Source organism: Polyodon spathula, chromosome 7 (genome assembly GCF_017654505.1).
Source record: "Polyodon spathula isolate WHYD16114869_AA chromosome 7, ASM1765450v1, whole genome shotgun sequence".
NCBI lineage: Eukaryota > Metazoa > Chordata > Actinopteri > Acipenseriformes > Polyodontidae > Polyodon > Polyodon spathula.
The window spans coordinates 33068309-33091372 of record NC_054540.1 but is presented as its reverse complement, the minus strand read 5'-3'; the positions used below and the strand labels follow the sequence as shown (position 1 = coordinate 33091372).

Below are 23064 nucleotides of genomic sequence, written 5' to 3'. Positions count from 1 at the left end.
AGGGGAGCTGCCAGCCACGAAGAAGGGGGAGGAGGTCTGGAGACCACCAACCCCAGCAGCAGTTTCGCTGCCAGAGATTGTGGGGGAGGTCAGGAGACCTTCTCCCACTGCAGCAGTTTTGCTGCCGGAGAAGGGGGGGAGGTCAGGAGACCAGTGCCACCAGTCACACTTTCGTGGCAGGAGGAACAGTGGCTGAAGCCCTGGAAGAGGGAGCTACCAGCCAGGAAGACATGGGGGGAGGAGGACATCCCACCATGGCCACCCCTATGGATTACTCCAAACCCCTCTTCCGGGACATTGAGACTGAGGGGGGAGGTGGCCGTTGGGGCCATGTGTGCTTTGCACAGGGGGGGGGTATGTAACAAGGCGAGCAGCCCTGCACAGTGTTTATTTTAGAACGGGGTCTTCCCCTCCTCCCCTGTGTTATTTTGTATTTGTTTATTGTTTAATGTTTGTTTATAGATGACGGCGATCCGTCGTGTGTTTTGTTTATTATTTTGTATGACGGCCAGCTGTACATTTTTGTGTTATTGTTTTAAAAATATATTTGTTTATAAATGACGGCGAACCACCTTGCATTTTGTTTTGCAGTGTGGATTGGAAGCCCCATCCACCTTATTAAAACCCGTGGAGAAGGTGGCCATCTCCCGAATTAATAAGTGATTAATTTATTGATAATCAGGAGATGGTCACCTGTATAAAAAGCCTGCAGCTCTCCATGTTCCGGGGGGGGGAATGCCCCCTGGGGGGGACCCTGCCACCCTCCCCACACAAGTCTTCTACCTCTTCTTTTCAGAAGTGGAGAGAACGCAAGAGGGAGTCTCAATCAGAGATTTAAAAAAAGAAAATAAGGATCAGTGAAGGCAGTTGCTCAGCCTGACCTTAGCATTTATTTTGTGTTCGTGATTTATTCTGTTTAATTGTTTTATTTGTGCTCTGTGAGCAAGTGTTTATTTTTGTTCAAATGTTTTATTTATTTTTTTGTTAATTAATAAAACAGCGCATGCGCCACTGCACCGTACCTTTGTTCTGGTTGTGCTTCCTTCTGGTCTGGGTCACTACAACGCCGTCTCTGTGACACACCTCTATTCTCATTATAAAGAGGAACACAAATTGTACACTCTTTCATCTGTGGCTCCCAACTGTGGCTTTGTAAAGGTGGTCTTCAGTACAACAGAAAAAACAACATATTGCAATATATTATCATTTCAAAAAGCATCAATGAATGTATGAGTATTCAGAGACAGAATAGAGAACAATGTCAGCCCCCTCCCTCAAGTGCTCGCTAGGGGTGGCTGATACTCGAGTTCACAATTAGCAGCAGATATTAAACAAATCCATTCATTAATGTGTTGAATTCAAACAAGAAATGCCGTCCTTCCCTCACGGTTACAATTGGCACAGCTGTACGAATGTCGGTTTATGGCCTTGGTACTCTAGTAAAAATGTCAGCAGCCTGGATGAGAGGAAAATCCACTTCCAATTGCTTTTAAAATGCTCAGTGTTCGATATCTCCATCCAGTGAATTTCTACATAAAAGATTTGGTTTTGAAAGCATCTCCTGTGTTTTTTGTCTAACTATTATTGAATCTTTAGAAAAGTAATTTTATTCCTGCCCTTAAACTAAACAATTCTGGAATGGAATTAATACTTGGTTGTCTATTTGTTTGCCAAATTTGTTGTATGTTGACATTAACTGTGACACTTTATTTACTGTGAATCTTACTATTTTCTCAGCAACATTTATTCACAAGTGTAAATGGGGAGGTTTGACACCTTTGGTCACAGCCTTTACATATGAGATGAAACTCTTTAACCCTGTAATGCCCAAACATTTTTTTAAATGAGAAAATCTACTTCATTGAACTGCATATGAAAAATTCTATCTTGTGAGGCTGGATTTTAAATATACGGAGGTGTGGCTAAGCATTGTGTCAGATGTGATACAGAAATGGGCATGACAGGGTTAAAAATATTAAATTCTAAACTAGCATGTAGATCGCATGATTTAATAACCCGAACCTTCCTTGTTTAACAATGAAATACAGCTTATATCTCTGCCTGTTGTTCATTTCCCTAACCTGTCATTAATGTAATCAATGTCATCAATCCGCTGTGAGTGTGCTTGTTAAACCAGTAATACAAGAACACTGACCATCACACAGATCATTCCTGTAATGAGCACCAAGCGCCAGCCCTCCAGTCTCACAGCCAACATAAATAAACTTTGTTTTGAACCTGGAGGAATCTGAGAATTGAAAATAAATCTGTCTATTTCTGAGCTCCAGAAATGGCTTTCCAGTTAATGCCCTAAAATGGAGAACCGCAAGAGTGAGATTGCAGTTGGCGGTTAGTAGCAGAACATTGTTTTAAAGTCTTAATGATTGGAGACTGGCTGTATGCTTAAGTTGATAAATCTGGGGCTGCGGATCAAAGCTACTTATCTCCAGTACATTCTGAGGTATACATTCTATAGGTATGTGGGGTATCAACCAACAGACTTCCCAAAGACAGGATCTTGAAAGATCCAAGCGTAACTCTCTCTCCTGCAGGCTTTGTTTTTATCTAGGCATAATCTGGAGAAATAAATTGAATTTTGTTGCAAATCAAAGGCGCTTTTGCCTGTCTAAATCTACAACTCTATGTCTGTGCTTTGTTGATCTGGTATTTATATCAACTTTATACCAACGATTTCAAAAATGTTTCCTAACTCTCATTCGCATATTACCATTCTCAGAAGCCTTGTTGTTTGCTGAATTTCTTTCAGTGAATTTCTGTTTTGCTCAGCTGAAGTTTACAGGTTCTTTCCTAAACTCATCATGAAACATCAATGCCAGTTGTATGACACAAGATTTCCAAAATCCGTATTTAAGGAGGTCATACAAAATGTTAATGAAGACTGACCGAATAGCATGCAGTCAAGACTTCTTTAATAAAATGTATATTATCTAAGTTTTTATATGAGCCAGTATGCCTTCTACTTTCAGCTAAAATGCGATGAGTATTTTCCACTATTGTGTTCACACAGATAGTAAAGCCTCTAATACCTCTAGGATCACCGTGGACCATCGGTGAATCAGTCAGAGGGCTCTCTCCAAGGGTTCAAGCAATTTGATCAATTGCCTCTCTGTTAATACTAGTGACACATGTTGTATTTAAACAATAATGTTCAATGAATGTATGTGGGTATTTGGAACTAATGAATGGTAAACATCTGTTGTTAAGATTTGAAACCCTGTCTGGTCTCATCCTTATCCTATAACAAAGTAGTTAAATCCATGTTTAGCTGAATTCACAAACCTTGCAGTATGATATCCATAAAGCTCCCCTTTTATAAATATGTTGTTAACGTTTATAGATGCTTAACAGATGAGAGAAAACCACAGATGTATAAGAGCCTTGAAGAAACTTTATAGCAAGGTTGTAATGAGATCATTTTTCTGATGCTGTTTGACACCTGGCTTGCGTTTTAATCTTGGAATAGTCCTGCATTGCCGTGAGGAATTCTTTCCCATCTGAATGAGAGTTTTAGTGTAAACATGACAAGTGTGTATGCATACCTAATTAAAACATGCAGTACATGAAGTCCGGACCAACACAGTTTACAGAAAAGCCTTTGAAAAATTGAATCCCTGCAGATTAGTTTTAAACAAAGATGACTATTTCTGTCATGGTATTAAGAGCTGCCTTGTTAGAGCAATCGTTGTATTAACTTCTCTCTCAACACTGCAGGCATATTGTCAGGTCTACGAATGATAACTGTGAAACTGTATACTGTACCGATTTTGAAGTATAGGAAAGATAACTACATTCAAAACAGCTGAGCACTCATGTCTACAGTATCTAAGCCTCCTGTATGATTATTTCTTTTTATGTTCAATATCTCCATTTGAGGACAAGCTACTTTGTGATTTTTTGGGGCATTTTTAACTGGCATCCAACTGTTATTTTAATTTTCTCTTTAACTGTATTGTTATCATAACTTACTCTAAGTTTAACTGTTAATTCTGAAACTATCGCCCTTCACGTGCTTTAATGATGCATCAATATAAAATAAGAAATTGAATCCTAAACATGATGCATTTCTTGGTGTTTTCCTCCCTATGGTGATGATAAAGCTCCATTTTCTATGTGTTGAGCTTCATAACCAGCATGAAATTTCGTTGCTCTGATTACGGGAACACGTCTAACTGGACTGTCCTCAAAACAGGATGCAGCAGTTTGTAGCCAAAACAAAGGATTTATTTATTTAAGAAATATTGATTTAGAATGTAGCAAATTACATACAGCTTTGTCACAAAGACGGCCAGAGTGGGTGGCGTCAGACAAGAAGCAGGAAATAAACAGATAGGTGGAGTTTGGTTGAGCTGAGCGAATACTTTCGCTCAGCATGTAATAAATAAAAGGTTGGAATAAACAAACACAGGGACACGGCACATTCGCCAAAATAAACAGACATAAACAAAACTGACTAACACTACACAAAACACTGTGAGGAGATATTTTAAACAAGTATCGTGTTGGTCCCACCAGCACACAATAGCAATTGTAAATAATTTATCCTCCTCTCTCTCCCGTTCTCCACTCATCAAACACCCAACCACGAGTATGTGAAAACGTGCATCTATATATACTGTTGTGCTGGGAATCAATTACTAATTAATTATTCACTTGAATCCCAGCACGTGAATTAATTATGTGCAACCTCGTGCTCACATTTTAACTACTTTAAATGTACGTGAAGTGATGTACAATCCCGTGCCTAAATACAAATATACATTTTAAACACTTGTGTTACAGACCCGTTTGTATCCCGTGTACCAATGACTATACACCAACATTTAACAAACCACACGCAACAACAGATAATATACATAGGGGCGGGCACTTTGTCACAAGCTTGTATTTACATTTTTTTAAAAGGAAAAAGGTATTTGGTACTTTTACTGTACTTTTATAAGGGTTAGTATGCCAAAGTTTGTATATTAATATGCTTTACCACTCCTCTCTATGCTTTACCATGCTTGCCTATGCTTTGCCATGCTTTCACTGTGCTTTATTACACTTTGCTGTGCTTTTACTAGGGGAAGCTTTTCTGAAGGTGCCACTTTGTTATTTCTTTGTCTTTGCCATATTTTATGTATTCCCTGCTTTGATAAATAGATGATGATGATGATATTAATAATAATAATATGCTTAAAAAAAATTTAGAAAAAGAAAAAAAAAACAGTGTAACCAAAGCAGGCTGTTTTATTTTAACAAGTAACTTTAAGAACATAAAAAAAAAACATAAGACAGTTTATAAAAGAGAAGAGGCAATTCGGCCCATCTTGCTCGTTTGGTTGTTAGTAGCTTATTGATCCCAGAAGCTCATCAAGCAGCTTCTTGAAGGATCCCAGGGTATCAGCTTCAACAACATTACTGGGGAGTTGGTTCCAGACTCTCACAATTCTCTGTGTAAAAAAGTGCCTCCTATTTTCTGTTCTGAATGCCCCTTTATCTAATCTCCATTTCTTTTTTCAGGTACAAAAAGTCCCCTGTGTCGACATTGTCAATGGAATTTTGATGCTTGATTCAGATCGCCACGTAGTCCTCTTTGTTCAAGACTGAATAGATTCAATTATTTTATCCTGTCTGTATATGACATACCTTTTAAACCCAGAATAATTCTGGATGCTCTTCTTTGCACTCTTCTAGAGCAGCAGTATCCTTTTTGTAGCGAGATGGCCAGACCTGAACAAAATATTCTAGATGAGGTCTTATCAACGCATTGTAAAGTTTTGACACTTTTTCACTATATATCTAAGGATTTTGTTGGACATTTTTATAGCTTCCCCATATTGTCTAGAGGAAGACATTTCTGAGTCAACATGTGCATGCATTTCCTTGAATCCCTACTGCGTTCAGTTTGAGAATTAATCTTTTATGCAAGACTTTGTCAAAAACTTTCTGGAAATCTATATAACTCCTGTCATACACTTTGCAATTATCCATTATTGATGTTGCATCCTCAATAAAATCAAGCAGGTTAGTTAGACACCATTTCCCTTTTCTAAAACCATGCTGACTGTCCTCCAGGATACTGTTACCATATAGGTAATTTTTCAATTTGGATCTTATTATAGTTTCCATAAGTTTACATCTAATAGAAGTCAGGCCTATTGGTCTGTAGTTACTTGGTCAGGTTATGTTTCACTTTTTGTACATTTGCCAGTTTAAATATGTTCTCTGTACATTTACCATGACTGCACAAGGATATCTCGGCCTCTCTCTCAAACAGAGACTGCCCATACTAGACAAAGACAGTGCAATTGCCCATGGCCCCAGACCATGCGGGCCCCACTAGGTTAAATTAGGTCATATCTACAGAATAGTGAAAAACATACATTTAACGCAAAAATCCATAATATAGTACCACATATGTCACCTGAAAGTCTCCTAAGAAACAAGTCTTCTTAGTTTGAGGCCATTAGAGTTTTTGACTGAGATAAATAACTAATTAGTTGGTACCTGGTGGAGCGGTCAAGTTCCGCAGGTGAACAAGCGTAGCTTTCAGAGGTATGATGACGCCATTATAACTACAAAAGGTATTCGTCAAATGAAATGAATCAGATCTAACAGGCCGAGCAGTTTATCATCAGTCCGTCTTGTTAAAACAAAAACCACTTAGGAGATAGAAGTTGTGTTTAGTAAGGAGTAATGGATTGGTATAATGGTTCTGTAATGGATTAGCACTCCACTTGGTTGCCAGGAGTAACAGATTGATCACCCACCACGACGGCTATTTAAGCCAGAGGTTCTCAAACTGTTTGGAGGACATTTATTTTAGAAACAACTTGGACCACAGAACCCCAACCAAAAATGGAGGAAATGCCAAATCGTAAACGAGAAAGATGCACTGTACTGACGTAAATGTAAATTATACTGTAATATCATCTGGCCTGGATCCAGACAGACAGACAGACAGACAGATAGATAGAATGTAACCTAAGAAGCAGACAGATAGAAGGCAGAAGCTGCAGCAAGTCACTAATTTAGTGTGAAATCTTGCAATTATGAATCATACCTCCATTGCTTCCAAAGCCGGTATGAAATAATGCAATGTACACCCTATTTAAACTGTGCAATTTCAGTAGGCATGCAGGTTTTTATGAATGCAAAATACAGGACTAAACACTAACTTTTAAGAGACAATTTGTTTTTCCACTGTTTGTTCAGCTTGCTCTTAATCGCACCTTACCAGCGGTGTAAGCGTGGTGGTAAATGCTTTATGGATACCCCCCATAGTCCCTGCAGCTGCAATTTCTCAGTTCAACTCTAGGGATATTATTACCCTTATTTAGATCTCCTCAAACCTGTAGCAGCTTGTGGGGTCTTTTGGCTACAGGAGCTGCTGGAGTCTGGATAGCAACAGATAAGACAAATACAGATAACATAAGTAACTAGATACTGTAGCACCCCCAATATGGGCAGACTTGACTACGCCACATTCAGCTTCTGTTTATACTAGAGTAAAGGGAACTCTAAAGATAGTGCACCTTGTCCAATTAGTATCCCTCTGAATGGTTCCCCTCAAACGAATGAAGGCCAGCAACAAATGTAAGTTTTCAAGGACTTCTATTACAAATTGGGCTATTAAAAGCTTTACAAGACATTAGTCAATAACTAAGAGGAGCATAACATTCATCAATCACAACTAACAATTGTTAAAAAAGCGGTAAGAGCGCGTGATGATGACACCCCCCCAACCCCCCCCCCCCCCCCCTCCTCACCAGGCTCAGGCAGTGGTCAGATCTATAAGATACAAGAAAAAACAAATAAATAATTGACTAACTACCCAAAACCAAACCCATGCAAAACAAAGAGAACTAATTTAAAGCAACGTGAAGCAAAATAATCTAAATAAATCTCACATCAACACCCTGACCTGTGACCAAACCTGTGACCAAACCTGTGACCAAACCAAAAATAACTAGAACAGGCAAGCTTCTGTCTTTTCTTCTCTCTGTCACGTTGGGAAAACCCCCAATCCCTCTGCTGCCGGCTTCCTACTATCAAACTGGGGCTGTGACTCTTTATACACAAATCAATTTAGGTTGATAATTAACGCACTAGGTTACCCAATTGACTAATTTAACTTTCCTAGGTTTTCATAGTTCCACCTGCTACAATGCTATAAGGTAGGACAAAACCAACAACATAAGCGGCAGAAAACTGAGCTGAGAGATCTGTTGGTCTGAATACAAATCTCCTAGTCACTTCCAGGAAAAACATAGACTCAGTTCAGTTCTTCTGCCTGAAAACTGCTTTAACATACTGTAAAGTAACTGAGCTGCAGGGCTTTGCTTTATTTAATTTCCCTACCGCTCCAAGTGTCAAAGCAAACAGAAACCTCTGCCACAAAGTCTGTTGCCCACTTTCAATTTAACAGACACGTTCAGTTCTAGCTGTACCTTGCACGCTGTGAGGTTGTTGATTTCATTTTGTACATTTATAATGTTGATTGACTCTGTGCACTGTCAGTGAGATGAAGCAGATGAGCCCGGCTCTTTTGAATTGTGGTTAAGACGCGTGCTTGTAATGTGCGAGGTCATTGGTTTGAGCCCAGTCTCTGTCCTGTTACACAGATACCATGGTAAAAACATGGTTAAACAAAATGTCTGTGCAAAAGTGGTGTTCCTGAAAGGTTGTTTTTTTTTAGTAGTAACCAATTATTTTTTGTATTTTCTCTCAATTTAGAATATCCACTTATTTTTAGGCTCAGCTCACTGCTACCACACCTGTGCTGACTCAGAAGAGGCAAAGATGAACACATGCTGTCCTCTGCTTCTTTTCACACTGCAGACTCACCATGCAGCCACCTCAGAGCTACAGTGTTGGAGGACAATGCTTCTCTGAGCAGCTTACAGGCAAGCCCTCAGGCGCCTGACCAGTCTACAGAGGTCTCTGGTGCATGGTGAGCTGATGACACCCTGGCTGACCTATGCCCTTGTCCTCCAGGTGGTGGGTGGCCAATTATGCGCAGCCCCCAGGGGGCTCCTGTTCATAGTTGGCAATGGAATAGCCTGGACTTGAACTGGTGACATCCAGGCTACAGGGCACATCCTGCACTCCACAAGGAGCACCTTTACTGAATGAGCCACTTGGGAGCCCTGTGTTCCTGCAAGTTTTGTAGTATTTTCTTTATAAGTTAATTGTGTGTAGGCTGTCGTATAAGGATGTAATCTCGTGCAGTTTGGGCGAGAGGACTGCAAAGCGAAATGGCATCGGAACAGACACCCTACTGCTTTTTTCCGTTTTGTTTTGATCTTTGAACATTGGAATCAGGTGTGGTGTTCTATGCACAGGATGACATCTGTACAAAGGATTTCTGTGATTTATAATCTTAAAAAGAAAGAGTACAGGCCTGACTGTACTGGAGCAAGAGTTTAGTAACCGTGTAGGCTAGCTACATTGCCACCCTGCATCAAGCATGCAAATAAAAGGCTTTGCATTAGGCTCTTACTGCAGTAGAAACCCTATAAATAAAAACTATTAAACATGAAAGAATACTGTTTAAATGAAGAAGAGATCCTGGCTGCTGATTTGAAATGTCTGCTGTTTCTCATTAAAGTGTCGCTTGTTGGCATAGGCAGTACATAAACACATAAACACTGAGGTGGGGAAAGCTGTGCCCTCCAATCACATTGCAAGACCGTATCAGAACACATCTGAGTGCTCGTAAGAATGATAGAAGCAATAGTGAATCTTTAAACATTAGCAGATGTAAAGAATGAACGGTCCAAAAATCCTTTCAGAAATGTTTTATAGTCTGTGTGTGTGTGTGTGTGTGTATAAATAATATAATGGGTCAGAATACACCACATAACATATGTCGAGTTGATTTTGAGCCGTAAAGGGAGCGTTTCTGCTATAAATGTTTTTTTTTTTTAAAAAAGTGCTAATATACATTTACAGTAAATGGCTTTTAGAATCCAGTCCTTTGTTACTTACAGGCAGCCCAGTTTGACTTCTCATCTCTGTCATTTTGAGTTTTAAATCCAGAGATTACATTGGGTTGACTTCCAAACAGCTTGTGAAATTCATAGCAAGCTGTGGTCGCCTGTCACACGAACTAAGAGGAAGCTAATGACCTCTAGAGGAAGACCTCAGTAACTGCAGTCCTAGTGTCTCCTAGTACTGAATCTGGGGTTAATTGATCACGGTAACCATGGCGTTTTCCCATGGCTATTCTTTGCATTTAGTATAGTTTACCCTGGCTTGGCATATTTTATTGTTTTTGTGATATGCATTACCTTGCCTTCCCATTAATTAACAGTTGTTGCTTCACTGGGGCTTGGCTGACTCCAGTTTGTCAGCAGTTGTTTGAGAGGCTCATCCAATTTTCCTGCAATGGCTATGGAAAATGGCTGGGGTTTTGTGACAGATGGAGTTTATTATTACTTTTTTTTTCATACAGACGTTCTTTAAGTCAAATCCATGAACGTGATGAATTCTATCTCATGGGGGTTTGGTGGTGCAGACAGCCTGCAAACTCAGTGGTCTTTTCACCTTTGGAGCCCATAGTCTGAATCTAACTACAGGGGAGACAGGTTTGGGGGCTTCAGTTTGGCAGTCAGGGTAGGGTTGCCACAAAGAAGTGGAACACCACAATACTGTTCGCAAAGCTTGGTGGCCGTGTAACGTCTACTGCAAAGATGGTTCAATGGACTGAAATTGGTGCTAAAATGAGTGCTACAGTTTTATAGTTAGGGCTGGTGAAAAGTTTTAATTAGCGCGCCAAAGTAGAGTTAGGCTTTTGTTTGTTTTGTTTTGATTTGTCTTTTATTCCTGTAATTAATAATAACACACGAAAGTGCTTTAAAACACCTCAATCTGGTAAATTCTGCAAAAGGGCTTTCGAACCTTTAAATTGACATATTTTACAGCTATTACTAACTTATTTGTATTACATGATTTAGTGTAACATATTAAAAGAACAATTACATATCCAAGGAAGTGTTTTGATGTCTAAAGTGCATTTTTGTTTATAATTCTGAGAAATAAATGAATTGCGTAAGCAATCACATGACCAAAATGCAATGAAATGCCTATGCATGCACAGATCTCAAAATAATGCAAAATCTAGCAAGATGCACAATTTGAGAGAAGTTTATCAACAGCAAAAATAAATAAATAAATTTCTGTGTCTTAATTTTAACTTTCTAACCTTGGCATCTCTGGCACATCCCTTGACTAGTTGCAGTCATACCTATCTGCATGCACGTCTGCTGTTGCTTTTAACAGCCCCTCCCCCCTTCTAACTGCTGGTGTCCCCCATGGCTATGTCCCTGGACTCTTTCTATTCTCCCTGTACACCTCACCCCCTGAAGCTCTTATTTCCTCATTTAACTTCTCCCATCATTTCTTTGCTGACGACACCCAGATTTTCTTTTCATTCCCCTCCTTTACCCCTGACCTGGCCGTCCGTATATCAGCTTGTTTGGTTGCTATCCAATTTTGGATGGCGTGCCGATACTTCCTCATCAACCCATCAAAAACTGAAATCCTTTTCTTCCATTCCCCCTCTTTACCCCACCCTGCCTACCATCTCATTCCCTCCCTTGTCCCTCACTCCATCCTCCTGCTCGTAACCCTGGCATCATCATCGACTGCACCCTCTCCCTTTCTGTTCATATCTCGGCCCAAACACACACCTGCCTTTTCCACTTATTCAACATCCACAAAATATGCCCCTCCATTTCCTTTTCTGCTACTAAACTCCTGGTTTTCACCCATTTTCACCCGACTACTGTAACTCCCTCCTCCTTGGCCTCCCCTATTACGGTTTTACACCATTACAACAAATTCTAAACGTCTCTGCCCGTATCATATTCAACCTCCCCTACTCCTTCCATACCTCCTCTCTCCTCCTTCAGCTACACTGGCTCCCTGTCTATCATCGTTGCCTGTTCAAATTCCTTACCCTTGTGTACAAATCTCTCCATGGTCTTGCCCCACCTAATTTGGCTGCACTGATCACTTACTATGTTCCTCCACATGCCTGCCAATCACTATTGTCCCTCTCTGTCCCACCCTCCTCCTGTGCCCAATCCCGATTCCTTTCCTTTTCCCTTCTTGCTCCCCTTCATTGGAATAGACTTCCACTTATCATAAAACAGTCACCCACTGCATAGTTTTCACTCCTCCCTCAAAAAGCACCTCTTCTCCCCAGCCCATCTTACTGATAGTCCTGGCCCCTGACCTCCTGTTATGACCCTGCTTCCCTGACCATGACCTAGCCTCTGGCCCTCTGCTTTCTTTTAAACAACTAATCTGTATCTCCTCACTCTAGCACTATAAACTTACATTCTAATTTTCACCCATCTTTCTTGATTGTACCATTTTGTTTAAACTTATAAAGCTCCTTGGCTAAAGGCGCTATCAAAATGTAAATAAATAAAATCATTGATCTGAAGATACTGTTTCTGAGCAGCACATAATTTCAGTATTACTTCAGTAACTATAACACACAACAACACAAACGAGACCTTGCAAACCCCCTAAATCTGGGCAGATAAGCTAGGAAGATGGTCCTGTTTTGCTAATTGAAACCCTGAGCGGAGGCAGAATGTCACCAGCACGCCTCCTGTGTTGCACATGCCGTACTCCCCCAGTCTGTAGTATGCTTCACTAAGGAAAAACAACCTCATATGGCAGCCAGGCAAATAATTATTTATTCTAATTCAGCAGTTTACATTTATTTTCTCTTGTATGGGAAAGCAATTGCAGGAGATTGTCTAAGCAAAGGGTGTACAAGGAAATCCCATTAGCCATATGCAAATGCACAAAAACTGGACTGCTGTATGTATGTATGTATGTGTGTATATATATACACACACATATATGTGTGTCTTTTTCTATTATTTTTTTTTTGTACATGAAAAAAAAAATGTTGTGGTTTCTTGAGCCTTTCCCCCGTGTTCCATATTGCTGCCTACGGCACACAGACAGGAGCCCTGGAATGCCAGGTAAAGGGTTCTCTCCAGTTACTTCCAGCGCCCAGACACCTTGCCTTTCCCTCCGCGGGGCCCTTTGGTACTGCTATAATTGGAAACAGTAAAAGAATTAATGAAAGCTGCTGAATAATATTACATTAACATATTGAATTACAAACTGCTTTGCAGTTTTCCATATACTTAATGAAAGACTGACTAAAATTGAAAAACGTGACATTTCGAAATCTAACATAAAATACTATTATTCCGGTAGACAATTCCAATATCATTTTGGAGAAGTGCTGTTCATATAGTAAACTTTTTTAATTATGTCTCAATCCTAAAATTCTAGGTGATGCAAAACTTTTGGCCATAGCTTTAAAGCTCCAATAGCCAGCATCACAATGAAAGAGAAGAGTTTTCTCAGGGTAATAGAAAGAAGAAATACTAAAAGCTACGACTAATATCGTTCATATTGCTACATATATTATGGTGGCTTCTTATATGGGTATTATTCATGGTAATGTGTCCTGTATACACGTTTGTTATACACCGGTAATCATACATATGAATAGATTACAAATGTTGAAGGAGTATTCAAATCTACTAAACAGAAAAAAGAAACGGCAGCACTGCCATTAAACATGTCAATCAGTTTAAAAACGATGAATGCATTCATTTACTGTATTTGCCCTGGTAGTGAAGAGAATTATTTGAATATAACAGTGTTTTGGTATAGGCTATTAAAGTAGACTCTGATCTGAACCACGCTATGATAATGACATGCAGGCGGCTAGCAGCTGTAAACCAAGTGACAATACTACAAATCAGTAGCACTTTACATTGTTTCTCTAATTATTGTGTATTTATATAGTAGTTATTTAGTAAATACACGCATACTACAACATCATTACCATGATATTATGCATAGTTACAATGTACTTAATGTGTAACTCTTTTTGCATGATATATGTAAATACACAATTGTATCACAACAGGGTTAGGGTTAGGTTTGGGGGGTTAAGGTTAGAGTAAGGGTTAGGGAGAGGATTAGGGTTATAGCATGCAAAAAGATGTACACAGTAAGTACATTATTATTATTTTGCATAGTTACAATGTACTTAATGTGTAAACCTAACCATAACCGTTTTCTGATACAATTGTGTACCTATATCTATTTTGCAAAAAGATGCAAACATTAAGTACATTGTAACTGTGCATTATAACATTGTAATTACATATAAGTAAATACAAAGTCATTACAGACATAATGTAAAGTTTTACTCACAATTCTCTGCTGGTTTATTTTTTTATTGTTTTATAAATAAGTATGAAAAACATAAAGCAAAGACTGATCAAGCATTTTTTGACTGGTACAGATTTCAGTCTGTTTCATATCACTGAAACACCTTGCCAGGGCATGATGATGTTCACTCGAACCTAATTGCAGTCAAGATTTAAACAGCACCTTCAATCCAACACATGAAAGAAATGAATGATTTCCCATCATCATACTCTGGCCTTGTTAATGAACTATCTGGCTGGCATATTTTAGGCAGAGTCAGTAACAGCACGTCCCTTTGAGGGATCTGCTGAGTGGTGAAGAGCTGCACATGTGCAGTCCTTGTAAAGAGTTAGAGACTATAAGTACAAACTGTGACTGAGGGTGTAGCTGTATGTGGGTAGGGTGTGCTGATAGAATGCTTTATTGTCTAAGAAAGGGGCAATACAATAAGCAGAACTGGGAGGCAGGGAGGCTGGGAGGCAGGCAGGGGAGGTTGAGAGGCACGGAGGGTAGTAAGCTGGGAGGTAAGGGGCTGATAGGCTGGGGTTAGGGTGGTTGTGAGGCAGGAAGACACAGAAAGGCTGGGAGGCCTGGTTGGGATGCAGGCAGGCTGGGAGGCCTGGATGCTGGGAGGCAAGGATAGTGGGAAGCAGGGAAGCTGGGACACAAAGGGAAGGGAAGGAGGGAGGCAGGTGGGCTGGGAGTCCTGGAGCCTGGGAGCCTGGGAGGCCTGGAGGCTGGGATGCAGGGAGGTTGGAACATAGGCTGGGAGGCTGGGCAGCTGGATAACCATAGTTATTCATATTATACTTTTTTCAACTTTGGGTTAAAAAGACACCAGAACAGGTTACACAAAAGCAGCAGAAAACGATCACAGGTGTTTTACTTACAACTTGCCCATCTGGTCATTGATGCGGGCCTGCAGTTGGTTGATCTGAAAGCAATTGAGATTACACCATGAGCCTGACTGAATGTTCTCTGGTATAAATATCAGTACTGTGTGATATCTGAAATCCATAAATTAATAAGACGCACTTAAAAACCTCTGGTATAGATAAAGCTAACCTAAGACACGACTTCAAAGTTAGCAGAGAGAGTAGAACAAGAGGACATAAATGCAACCTGAGTACAAGTAAGTTTAGAACAGAAGGTAGGAAGCTTTTTTTTTTTACAGAGTTATAAATGCAAGGAATAGCCTATCAGGTGAAGTAGTAGGATCCAAAACACTGGGAACATTTAAAAAAAAAAGACTCGATTCTGTGCTTTTAAATTAGACCCCCCCCCCCCCGGGGAGAATGTTGTGTTTTTTTGTTTTCAAATATTTTCTTATGTTCTTATATTCTTAAACAGCTCAGCCAGTCAGTTGTCATGACTTCCATTATGTTGAAGGTTACATCGTGTGTTTTAACCACGACTGCAATTGACACTTTAAAATGGAGGAAAAAAAGAGTTTGAAAATAGCAACCAAGCTGTAAATAAGCAGCCTCACACTGGCAGTCAATTAGGCCTGTTCAGCAAGCAATGACCTCCTTACTGTACCTTCCCTACCTAATTAACCACCAAGCGTGATCCTACAGTAATCTGGGTGCTGTGGCGAAAGCTACTTACATCATACTTCTGCCTTTTCATTTTATCGTTGAGATCAAACTTCTCAGCTTCCAGCTGCATTTGCCATTGCCACAGTTCAGTAGCCTTCTCCCTGGAGGAAATGAACAAACAAACAGCAAGCACTCAGCCAGATGAGTCGTCATTTCAGAGCAGTGTGAGCCCTTTCAGCAATGAATGTGAGCTTAAGCTGCACCTCCTTTCTAAGAAAATGAGTTATCTTCCAACACAAATACATGCCTGGAAGCCCAGCTGTTGTAAAGTGTGGGTGTGTGTGGGAAATATTGGGTTGGCAGGGAGGGGGTTAAATTCCTCCCTGCCAGAAAACATGTGGTAAAACACGTGCTAATTGTAGAGGTGATGATGGTGTGAGTGCTGTTCTATGCTGTGTTATACTGGAGAACATCCATACAGCAGTTTTTGTTTAGACCATTTATTTTGGCCATTGCGCCTTTTTGTTTGTTTGTTTTGTTTTTGTTAGTTTTGGTAATAAACATGCGCTGTAGTGCTTAAACCTGCAGCTTCTTGTGTCTGAATCTCTCTCCCTCACGGAAACAGCCTTGCCAGTGACGTTACCCTATCACAATGCCATACACTGTTGGGTGGTTTTCAAAAACTGAACTAATAAAATCACCTTTTAAAATCCTTGAACTGAGATCTAATATGGACCAATGTGCCTTTGTATGGTATGGTATGCTTCAGGTACCACTCCTTGAAAATCAAGTGATGTGAGCTATTTCACTCAACATTTTTCCTTTGTGCAAGTCAAGGTTGTTATAATAGTAGAAGACACTAGTGGAGGCTTTGAGTAAATTGTTGATGCTCATAATGCATCAGAGTAGAACTGCAACATGTCTAAGACTTTTGCACAGCAGTGTATATCTCAAGGGTTCTATCCTTTTTAAATAAAAGTTTTTTGGGGGGCTATGCCCCATTAATAAAGGTATTTTATCTATAAGTTTGTAAGAGTTGCCTGATGGATAATCTTGAATCTACACAAAAAAATTGACTTATAGGTATTTTTTCACCTATATTTCTTACTAAACTTTTGAGGAAACCCTTGACTCCAGCGAGCCACCTTTTTCATAAAAAGAAGACTTGATGTATTACTAACAGTTTAAACCAAAGAGCACTCTTGATTCTTTTTTTTAATTCAAAATAAGTTTATAATTGGTAACCTTCCCACTGTAAAATCCATTGTGCCACTGCAGTCCCCTTGCTTTTGTACATTTTAACACCTTTTAACGCAATTTGCTGGCCACCAAAATGAGCCCTCACAATACCAGACAGAGGCCGTATAGCAAATAAAATATATTAGAATAACTCTACCTGGTGTACATTTTTTGCTCTGTAGGTCTTCAATGTCCAGTTTTGAATGGCACACATGTTATAGCAGACATGACCCCCCCCCCCCCCCCCCCCCCCCCCCACACCCCACCCCCCCCCCCCCCCCCCCCCCCCCCCCCCCCCCCCCTTCATTTGAAGACATGCTTTTTGATACTACACAGGGTTAATTAAATCACTGTCTACAAGCCTTGACTTTGCTTAGCGTAGTGCCTTCACCTGGAGAGTGAAATTTTTCCCAGAACTTCAACCTCTCCTCTCTGTCATAAACCAACCAGCTGCTTCCCCTATTGAACTTTGACCTAGTGCAGTACCACTTTCTCTGAAAACTGTATATTAGAGATTTATGAAGCATTAGAGATCTATGAGTTATTCTATGAGTATATTAGAGATCTACGAGTTATTCTGTTAGCTACTACCATCAGTTTCTCGAAATGTGGTTCAGTGCATTAAACTGTGTGCTACTGTAACAGGCAGTGTTGTGTGATGTGCTGCCGTTACAGATTCTGTCCCCTGTTGGTGACATGAAGTTAAAAGCTCTATAACCATGAACGCAGACAAGCCCGGCTCTTTCGCATAGTTGCAGAACCTACTTGAGCTTTTCTTCATTCAGGTTTTCAATATGCAGTGCTTTGTGTCTGTCAGCCAGAATTTTCTTCTTCTTCTCTCTTTCGGTCTGCTTCTTGGCTCCCCTGCGCCCTTCAGCCTGCCCGAGGAAAACAGCAAATGTGGTCAAAATGAGGGAACACCCAACTTCATAAAAGCAAACATGATGGTAAAGAAATGAAATGATGGAAATATTTGTGTGTGAAACAGTGCACACAGCAACGATTTAAGCACAATTTACTAAGTTTCCTTTTTTGATCCAATAATCAAAAAGTGACACTTTTACAGTTTGATCATTATCATTAGACACAATTACAAGGCCCCTAGGTATTGGCTGAAATGAAGCAGTAATTAGTTACCTGATCTCTGGGAGGGCATAGGACACGGCGCTGATGTGTCTTCATGGAGTATCTTGAATTCTTCTCAAATGCCTGTTTTATATATCTTGCCTAAATGTCTGTGTGAAGTTAAACCTTGTTTTTCCAAGCTTAGCCTCCATTTGTGTTCCAGCCAAGTTCTCACACCCCACTTGCTGCTGGGTTGAGTTATGAACTCAGTAATACTGGTTTCAATCCCTTCATTACCCTTCCATAGATTTTAACTACAAACATGTTTCTTTTTATAAATTCATACATGTAATACTTTTTATTCAACCTATTTCCCTACCTGATTTACTAATGCACTGAAAGAGAAACAAGCAACTGTATATGAAAATAAAAATAAAATTATTCACAATAGAAATTGTTTAAGGGGTGATAATGTTATCTCATCTTGCCTATGTGGTTGCATTGCATGCATGGATGAGTGATTTCATATTTGCAGGTGAAAGTGAGGTGTTCAGTTGACCGGTCACTTTGTAAGTTTAGTGTTCGTAGCTTTTGACAAAAACACTGCTGATTCCTTTATAATCCAGGCCTCACCTTCTGAAGATATCCTCCATACTGGAAAGAGATGTTGGAGAGGGCTTTTTTCTTTTTGGCGTCGTCATCATACTTTTTCCTTTGTTCCTCTTCCTCCTTCCTCACCTTCTCATCCTGCCGAACAAAAATATCCAGAATTGAATTATTTACAACGTACAGCTTAGCCCATACATCCCTGGGAGACAGCTTAGGTCTTCCAATTCTGGTCTTCTTAATTGCATTTCCCCAAAGCGTATTACTCTTGGTGGAAGTAATTTTAATTGCATTGCCCTTTCCTTATAGAACTCTCTACCCAGCTGCATTTGAAAATCTACTTCAGTTTCTCAGTTTAACACTTCTCTCAAAACACACCACTTTTCAGCGTTCTTCTCTAGGCTTGAACTTTATTTTAAATCTTCTTTTTATGCTTGCACTGTTTTTCAGTATATTTGTAAAATGCTGCTTTTATCTTGCCATATTTAAAATAAAGTTATTATTATTAAACAACTATTATGTGAATAAACAGTAATTAGAGTCACTCACCGCGACTCTCATCTGCCTCTCCTTCTCCTTTTCAGCTCTGATTCTCTGCTGCTCCGCTCTCTCTGTCCTGCGCTTCTCCTGCACGACAAGCGAGAACACAAGAACAACAATTCAGTGAAGAATGTAGATTATTTATTAAAGACTAGACAACACGACCACATTATACAGCTTTTCATACTCGCCTTTCAAGGTACCCTGGCCCTTAAATAAGCTAGCAGATAAGTGGAGATAGACAAAGCCAAAAAGTAGGGGAGGAGGAGGCAAACTCTGTTGCACAGCTGGGGACGTAATGGATTGAGGTAAAATATAAATCCTTCCTTTGATGCGTTGTTTATCGAGGGACAGATAAGATACTAGCTATTTGATTGACGATTTGATCTGGTATTGGAAGTGCCTAAAATACGCTTGATGTTGCCTGCCTGAACTACTGGTTTGATTAATTCAACACCTACTTTAACCACTAAGTCAGGTGTCTAAGTTCAGTTTCACCCCAATCATTACATCTCTTTTCAGTCAGATAGAGAGGCCAAATGTTTAATCTCATGCTCCATAATCATCAAGTAAACACCATTCCTTATGAATTCTTGTGGGGTTTGTCCTGAACTACTGAACCCATGGGAGGTGGAAGGCAGTAGTTGAAACACTTGTCTGCTCAACAGTTTATAAACTACCTGCACATCTTAATACCTATGTCAATGAGCGCTCGCGAAGGGTTATGCTTAAAGGACAGGTGTTTTAGGGGAACGTTTTCAGAATGAGCAATTTTTTAAGTCATTCGGTCGTTCACAAGTTATTAGAGGCACAAGCACTCATGTGCAGGCCTCAGATTCATTTCCTCACACTTACAATTCTTCCAATGAGAGCAAGCAGCTCCTCTTCCTCCTTCTTCCTCTGTATGAAGTGTGCTTCAATGAGAGACTGCAGCTCGTTCAGATCCTTCTCCATGCGCTTCCGGTGAATATCCTGTGGACACAGAACACAGAACACTGAGATTGCGTCTCCACCTGCACTGTGAGACCAGTGTCAAACTGGGGCTGCACCAGTGGACCACCCCACTCACGGGAATGTATTAAAAACAGTGATGTGAATTAAAGAACGTGCTTGGAAATTAGGCATTCTGGTTTTTGTTCCGCCCGAGTTCTGAATTACTTATCTGCACCAAGTATTTTCTTAATTGGTCAACACTAACATTTTTTCCAGATCTTTCCAGCTGTTGATGATTTAAAGATACCCAGAAAACCTGCAGCATTGTTGTGCTCCAGGACCAGGGTTGGCCACCCTTGCTCCATATAATCTAATCTGTGAGCACATGCTGCACTACAGGCATGTCAAAACTCTTCTTCATGGATCACATCATTGTCAAAAATACATTTTGAAATGAATTCACTTTCCAGTCCCTTATAAAAGGATATTTCTACTCCCAAGCTTTTTCACACAGATATACCACGCATAGTTTATCCTGATTGCATGGTTTAATATGTTTTACCATACTTCTGTGTGCTTTGTAACACTTTCCTATTCTTTACCAAACATCTCTGTACTTTGCAATGCTTTCCTATGCTTTACCATACCCCTCTGTGCTTTGCAACACTTTCCTATGCGTTACCATACCTCTCTGCGATTTGCAATGCTTTCCTATGCTTTACCATGCTTTCAATGCACTGTATTATGTTTCTGTGGTTTTACTGCAATACACTTTTATAAGGGGCTCCCTATCAAGTATGAAATGTAATCATTACCTAATAGGTATTTATCCTTAAAGACCATGAAAACCTGACTAGATACATCAAAGCTACACAGTCGTGCCCACCTCCTAGGGCATAAAATAACTGTTGACACAACACTGTCATCATTTTTCCTTTCACTGACCTGAGAGAGAAAAATCTACACACAGATAAATATCATTTACAGTGGCTCTCAAAAGTATTACAACATGGAATGAAGGAACATTCAAAGCAAATTTGGAATAAGGTTCTTCAAAAGCAACAATCAGGGGTAGGATATAAGAACATTTCCAAGGCATTGAATATCCCCCGGAGCACGGTAAAGTCCATTATTAAGAAATGGAGAGAATGAACAACTGTAAATCTGTCTAGAACAGGCCATCCTCAAAAACTGAGTATCTAGGCGAGAAGTGCACTAGTCAGGGAGGCCTCCAAGAGGCCTATAGCAACTCTAAAGGAGTTACAGTCTTCCACGGCTGAGCTGGGAGACACTGTGTATACGGCAACAATAGCCCGGGTGCTTCACAAAACTGGCCTTTATGGGAGAGTGGCAAAAAGAAAGCCATTGTTGAAAAAAACTTGCATCAAATCTCAGGTACAGTTTGCCAGAAGGCATGTTGGAGGCTCTGAGACCAAGTGGAAGAAGATTCTATGGTCTGATGAGACTAAAATAGAGCTTTTTGGCCTCAATGCTAAGCACTATGTTTGGCGCAAGCCCAACACCACACATCATCCCGAGAACACCATCCCTACTGTGAAGCATGGTGGTGGCAGCATCATGCTATGGGGATGCTTCTCTGCGTCAGGGCCTGGAAAGCTTGTGAAGATTCATTTTCCAGCAGGACAATGACCCCAAACATACAGCCAAAGCCACACTGGAGTGGCTTAAAAACAAAAAAGTTAATGTCATGGAGTGGCCCAGTCAAACCTCAGACCTCAATCTAATTGAGAATATGTGGAAAGAGTTGGAAATTGCTGTCACCAAAGGTTCCCATCCAACTTCATGGAGCTTGAGCAATTTTGCAAAGAAGAATGGGCAAAAATTGCACTGTCCAGATGTACAAAGCTGGTAAAGACTTATCCAAGTAAACTCATGGCTGTAATTGCTGCCAAAGGTGCCTCTACCAAATATTGACTCAAGGGGGTGAATACTTATGCAATCAATTATTTTCTGTTTTGTATTTGTAATTAATTTAGAAGAATTTGTAGATTTTATTTTTCACTTTGACATTATGGACTTTTTTTGTGTTGATCAGTGGCAAAAACTCCTAATTAAATCCATTTTGATTCCATGTTGTAACACAATAAAATGTGTAAAAGTCCAATGGGGGTGAATACTTTTGAGAGCCATTGTATATCTGATTTAATCTATTTCACTTTTGAATACACTTATTGAGATTTATTACATGCTTTTACTAATTACTAATTACATATTGTGCACTCAGCAGTGGTTTTCATTTGCCCCTTAGTGGCCTTGTGCTCTGCCAAAGTCTCCGGCTTTGCTACGCCTTCCCCGGGATTGAACACCTTAAGTCAGCTGCTGTAATTTTTTTTCTCTTAAGCTGCTAGCTTCAGTGAAGCTTAAAAAACATAAAAGTTTATTTTTTTATTATTATTATAAAAATGTTATTAAAATAACACTGTTTTACTATTGTATTGTGAGAGAAAACTTTTTTTCTCTGTGTGTATTTTCTGTTTTTTTACACAGAAATACTAAAGACCAGACATGTACCTCACCATGCACCATACCATATCATTTGCACCGTGCAGTACTGTGTGCACCATACTGTGAGTACCATAAACCGTGCAAGAACCGCATAGTGTATACCATACTGGTTATACCGTGCAAAAAGTTTATTCTGTACAGTACTGTACTAGTGCCTAGGCATCGTGCAGGTACTTAACAGTAACAAGGCTAAGTACAATTCTATAATATCAGTGGATCTGGTCACTGTGCTTGCCCAGTTTGACATATTACAGTGGTTGCATTGAGGCATTGCTGCTTGCGCTGTTCAAGCCTTCCTTGGTTACTAGTACTATTTATTTACTGTTATAGAAATTACAGGGGTTGTTTAAATTAT

General features: G+C 39.9%; 1 protein-coding gene across 3 annotated transcripts in view; it reads right to left on the bottom strand.

Moving 5' to 3' along the window:
- Positions 1 to 12693: 12693 nt before the first annotated feature.
- The window catches only part of LOC121318554 (troponin T, cardiac muscle-like), a 28844-nt gene continuing 18473 nt past the window's right edge, over positions 12694 to 23064 (bottom strand). For all 3 annotated transcript variants that reach the window (XM_041255341.1, XM_041255340.1, XM_041255342.1), the window contains 7 exons: positions 20106 to 20222; positions 19260 to 19337; positions 18738 to 18851; positions 17805 to 17917; positions 15871 to 15961; positions 15153 to 15196; positions 12694 to 13083 (listed from right to left, as the gene is read on the bottom strand). In XM_041255341.1, the coding sequence (XP_041111275.1) occupies positions 13029 to 13083; positions 15153 to 15196; positions 15871 to 15961; positions 17805 to 17917; positions 18738 to 18851; positions 19260 to 19337; positions 20106 to 20222 (612 nt within the window). In that variant the 3' untranslated portion in view covers positions 12694 to 13028. The remainder of the gene's footprint in view (positions 13084 to 15152; positions 15197 to 15870; positions 15962 to 17804; positions 17918 to 18737; positions 18852 to 19259; positions 19338 to 20105; positions 20223 to 23064) is intronic.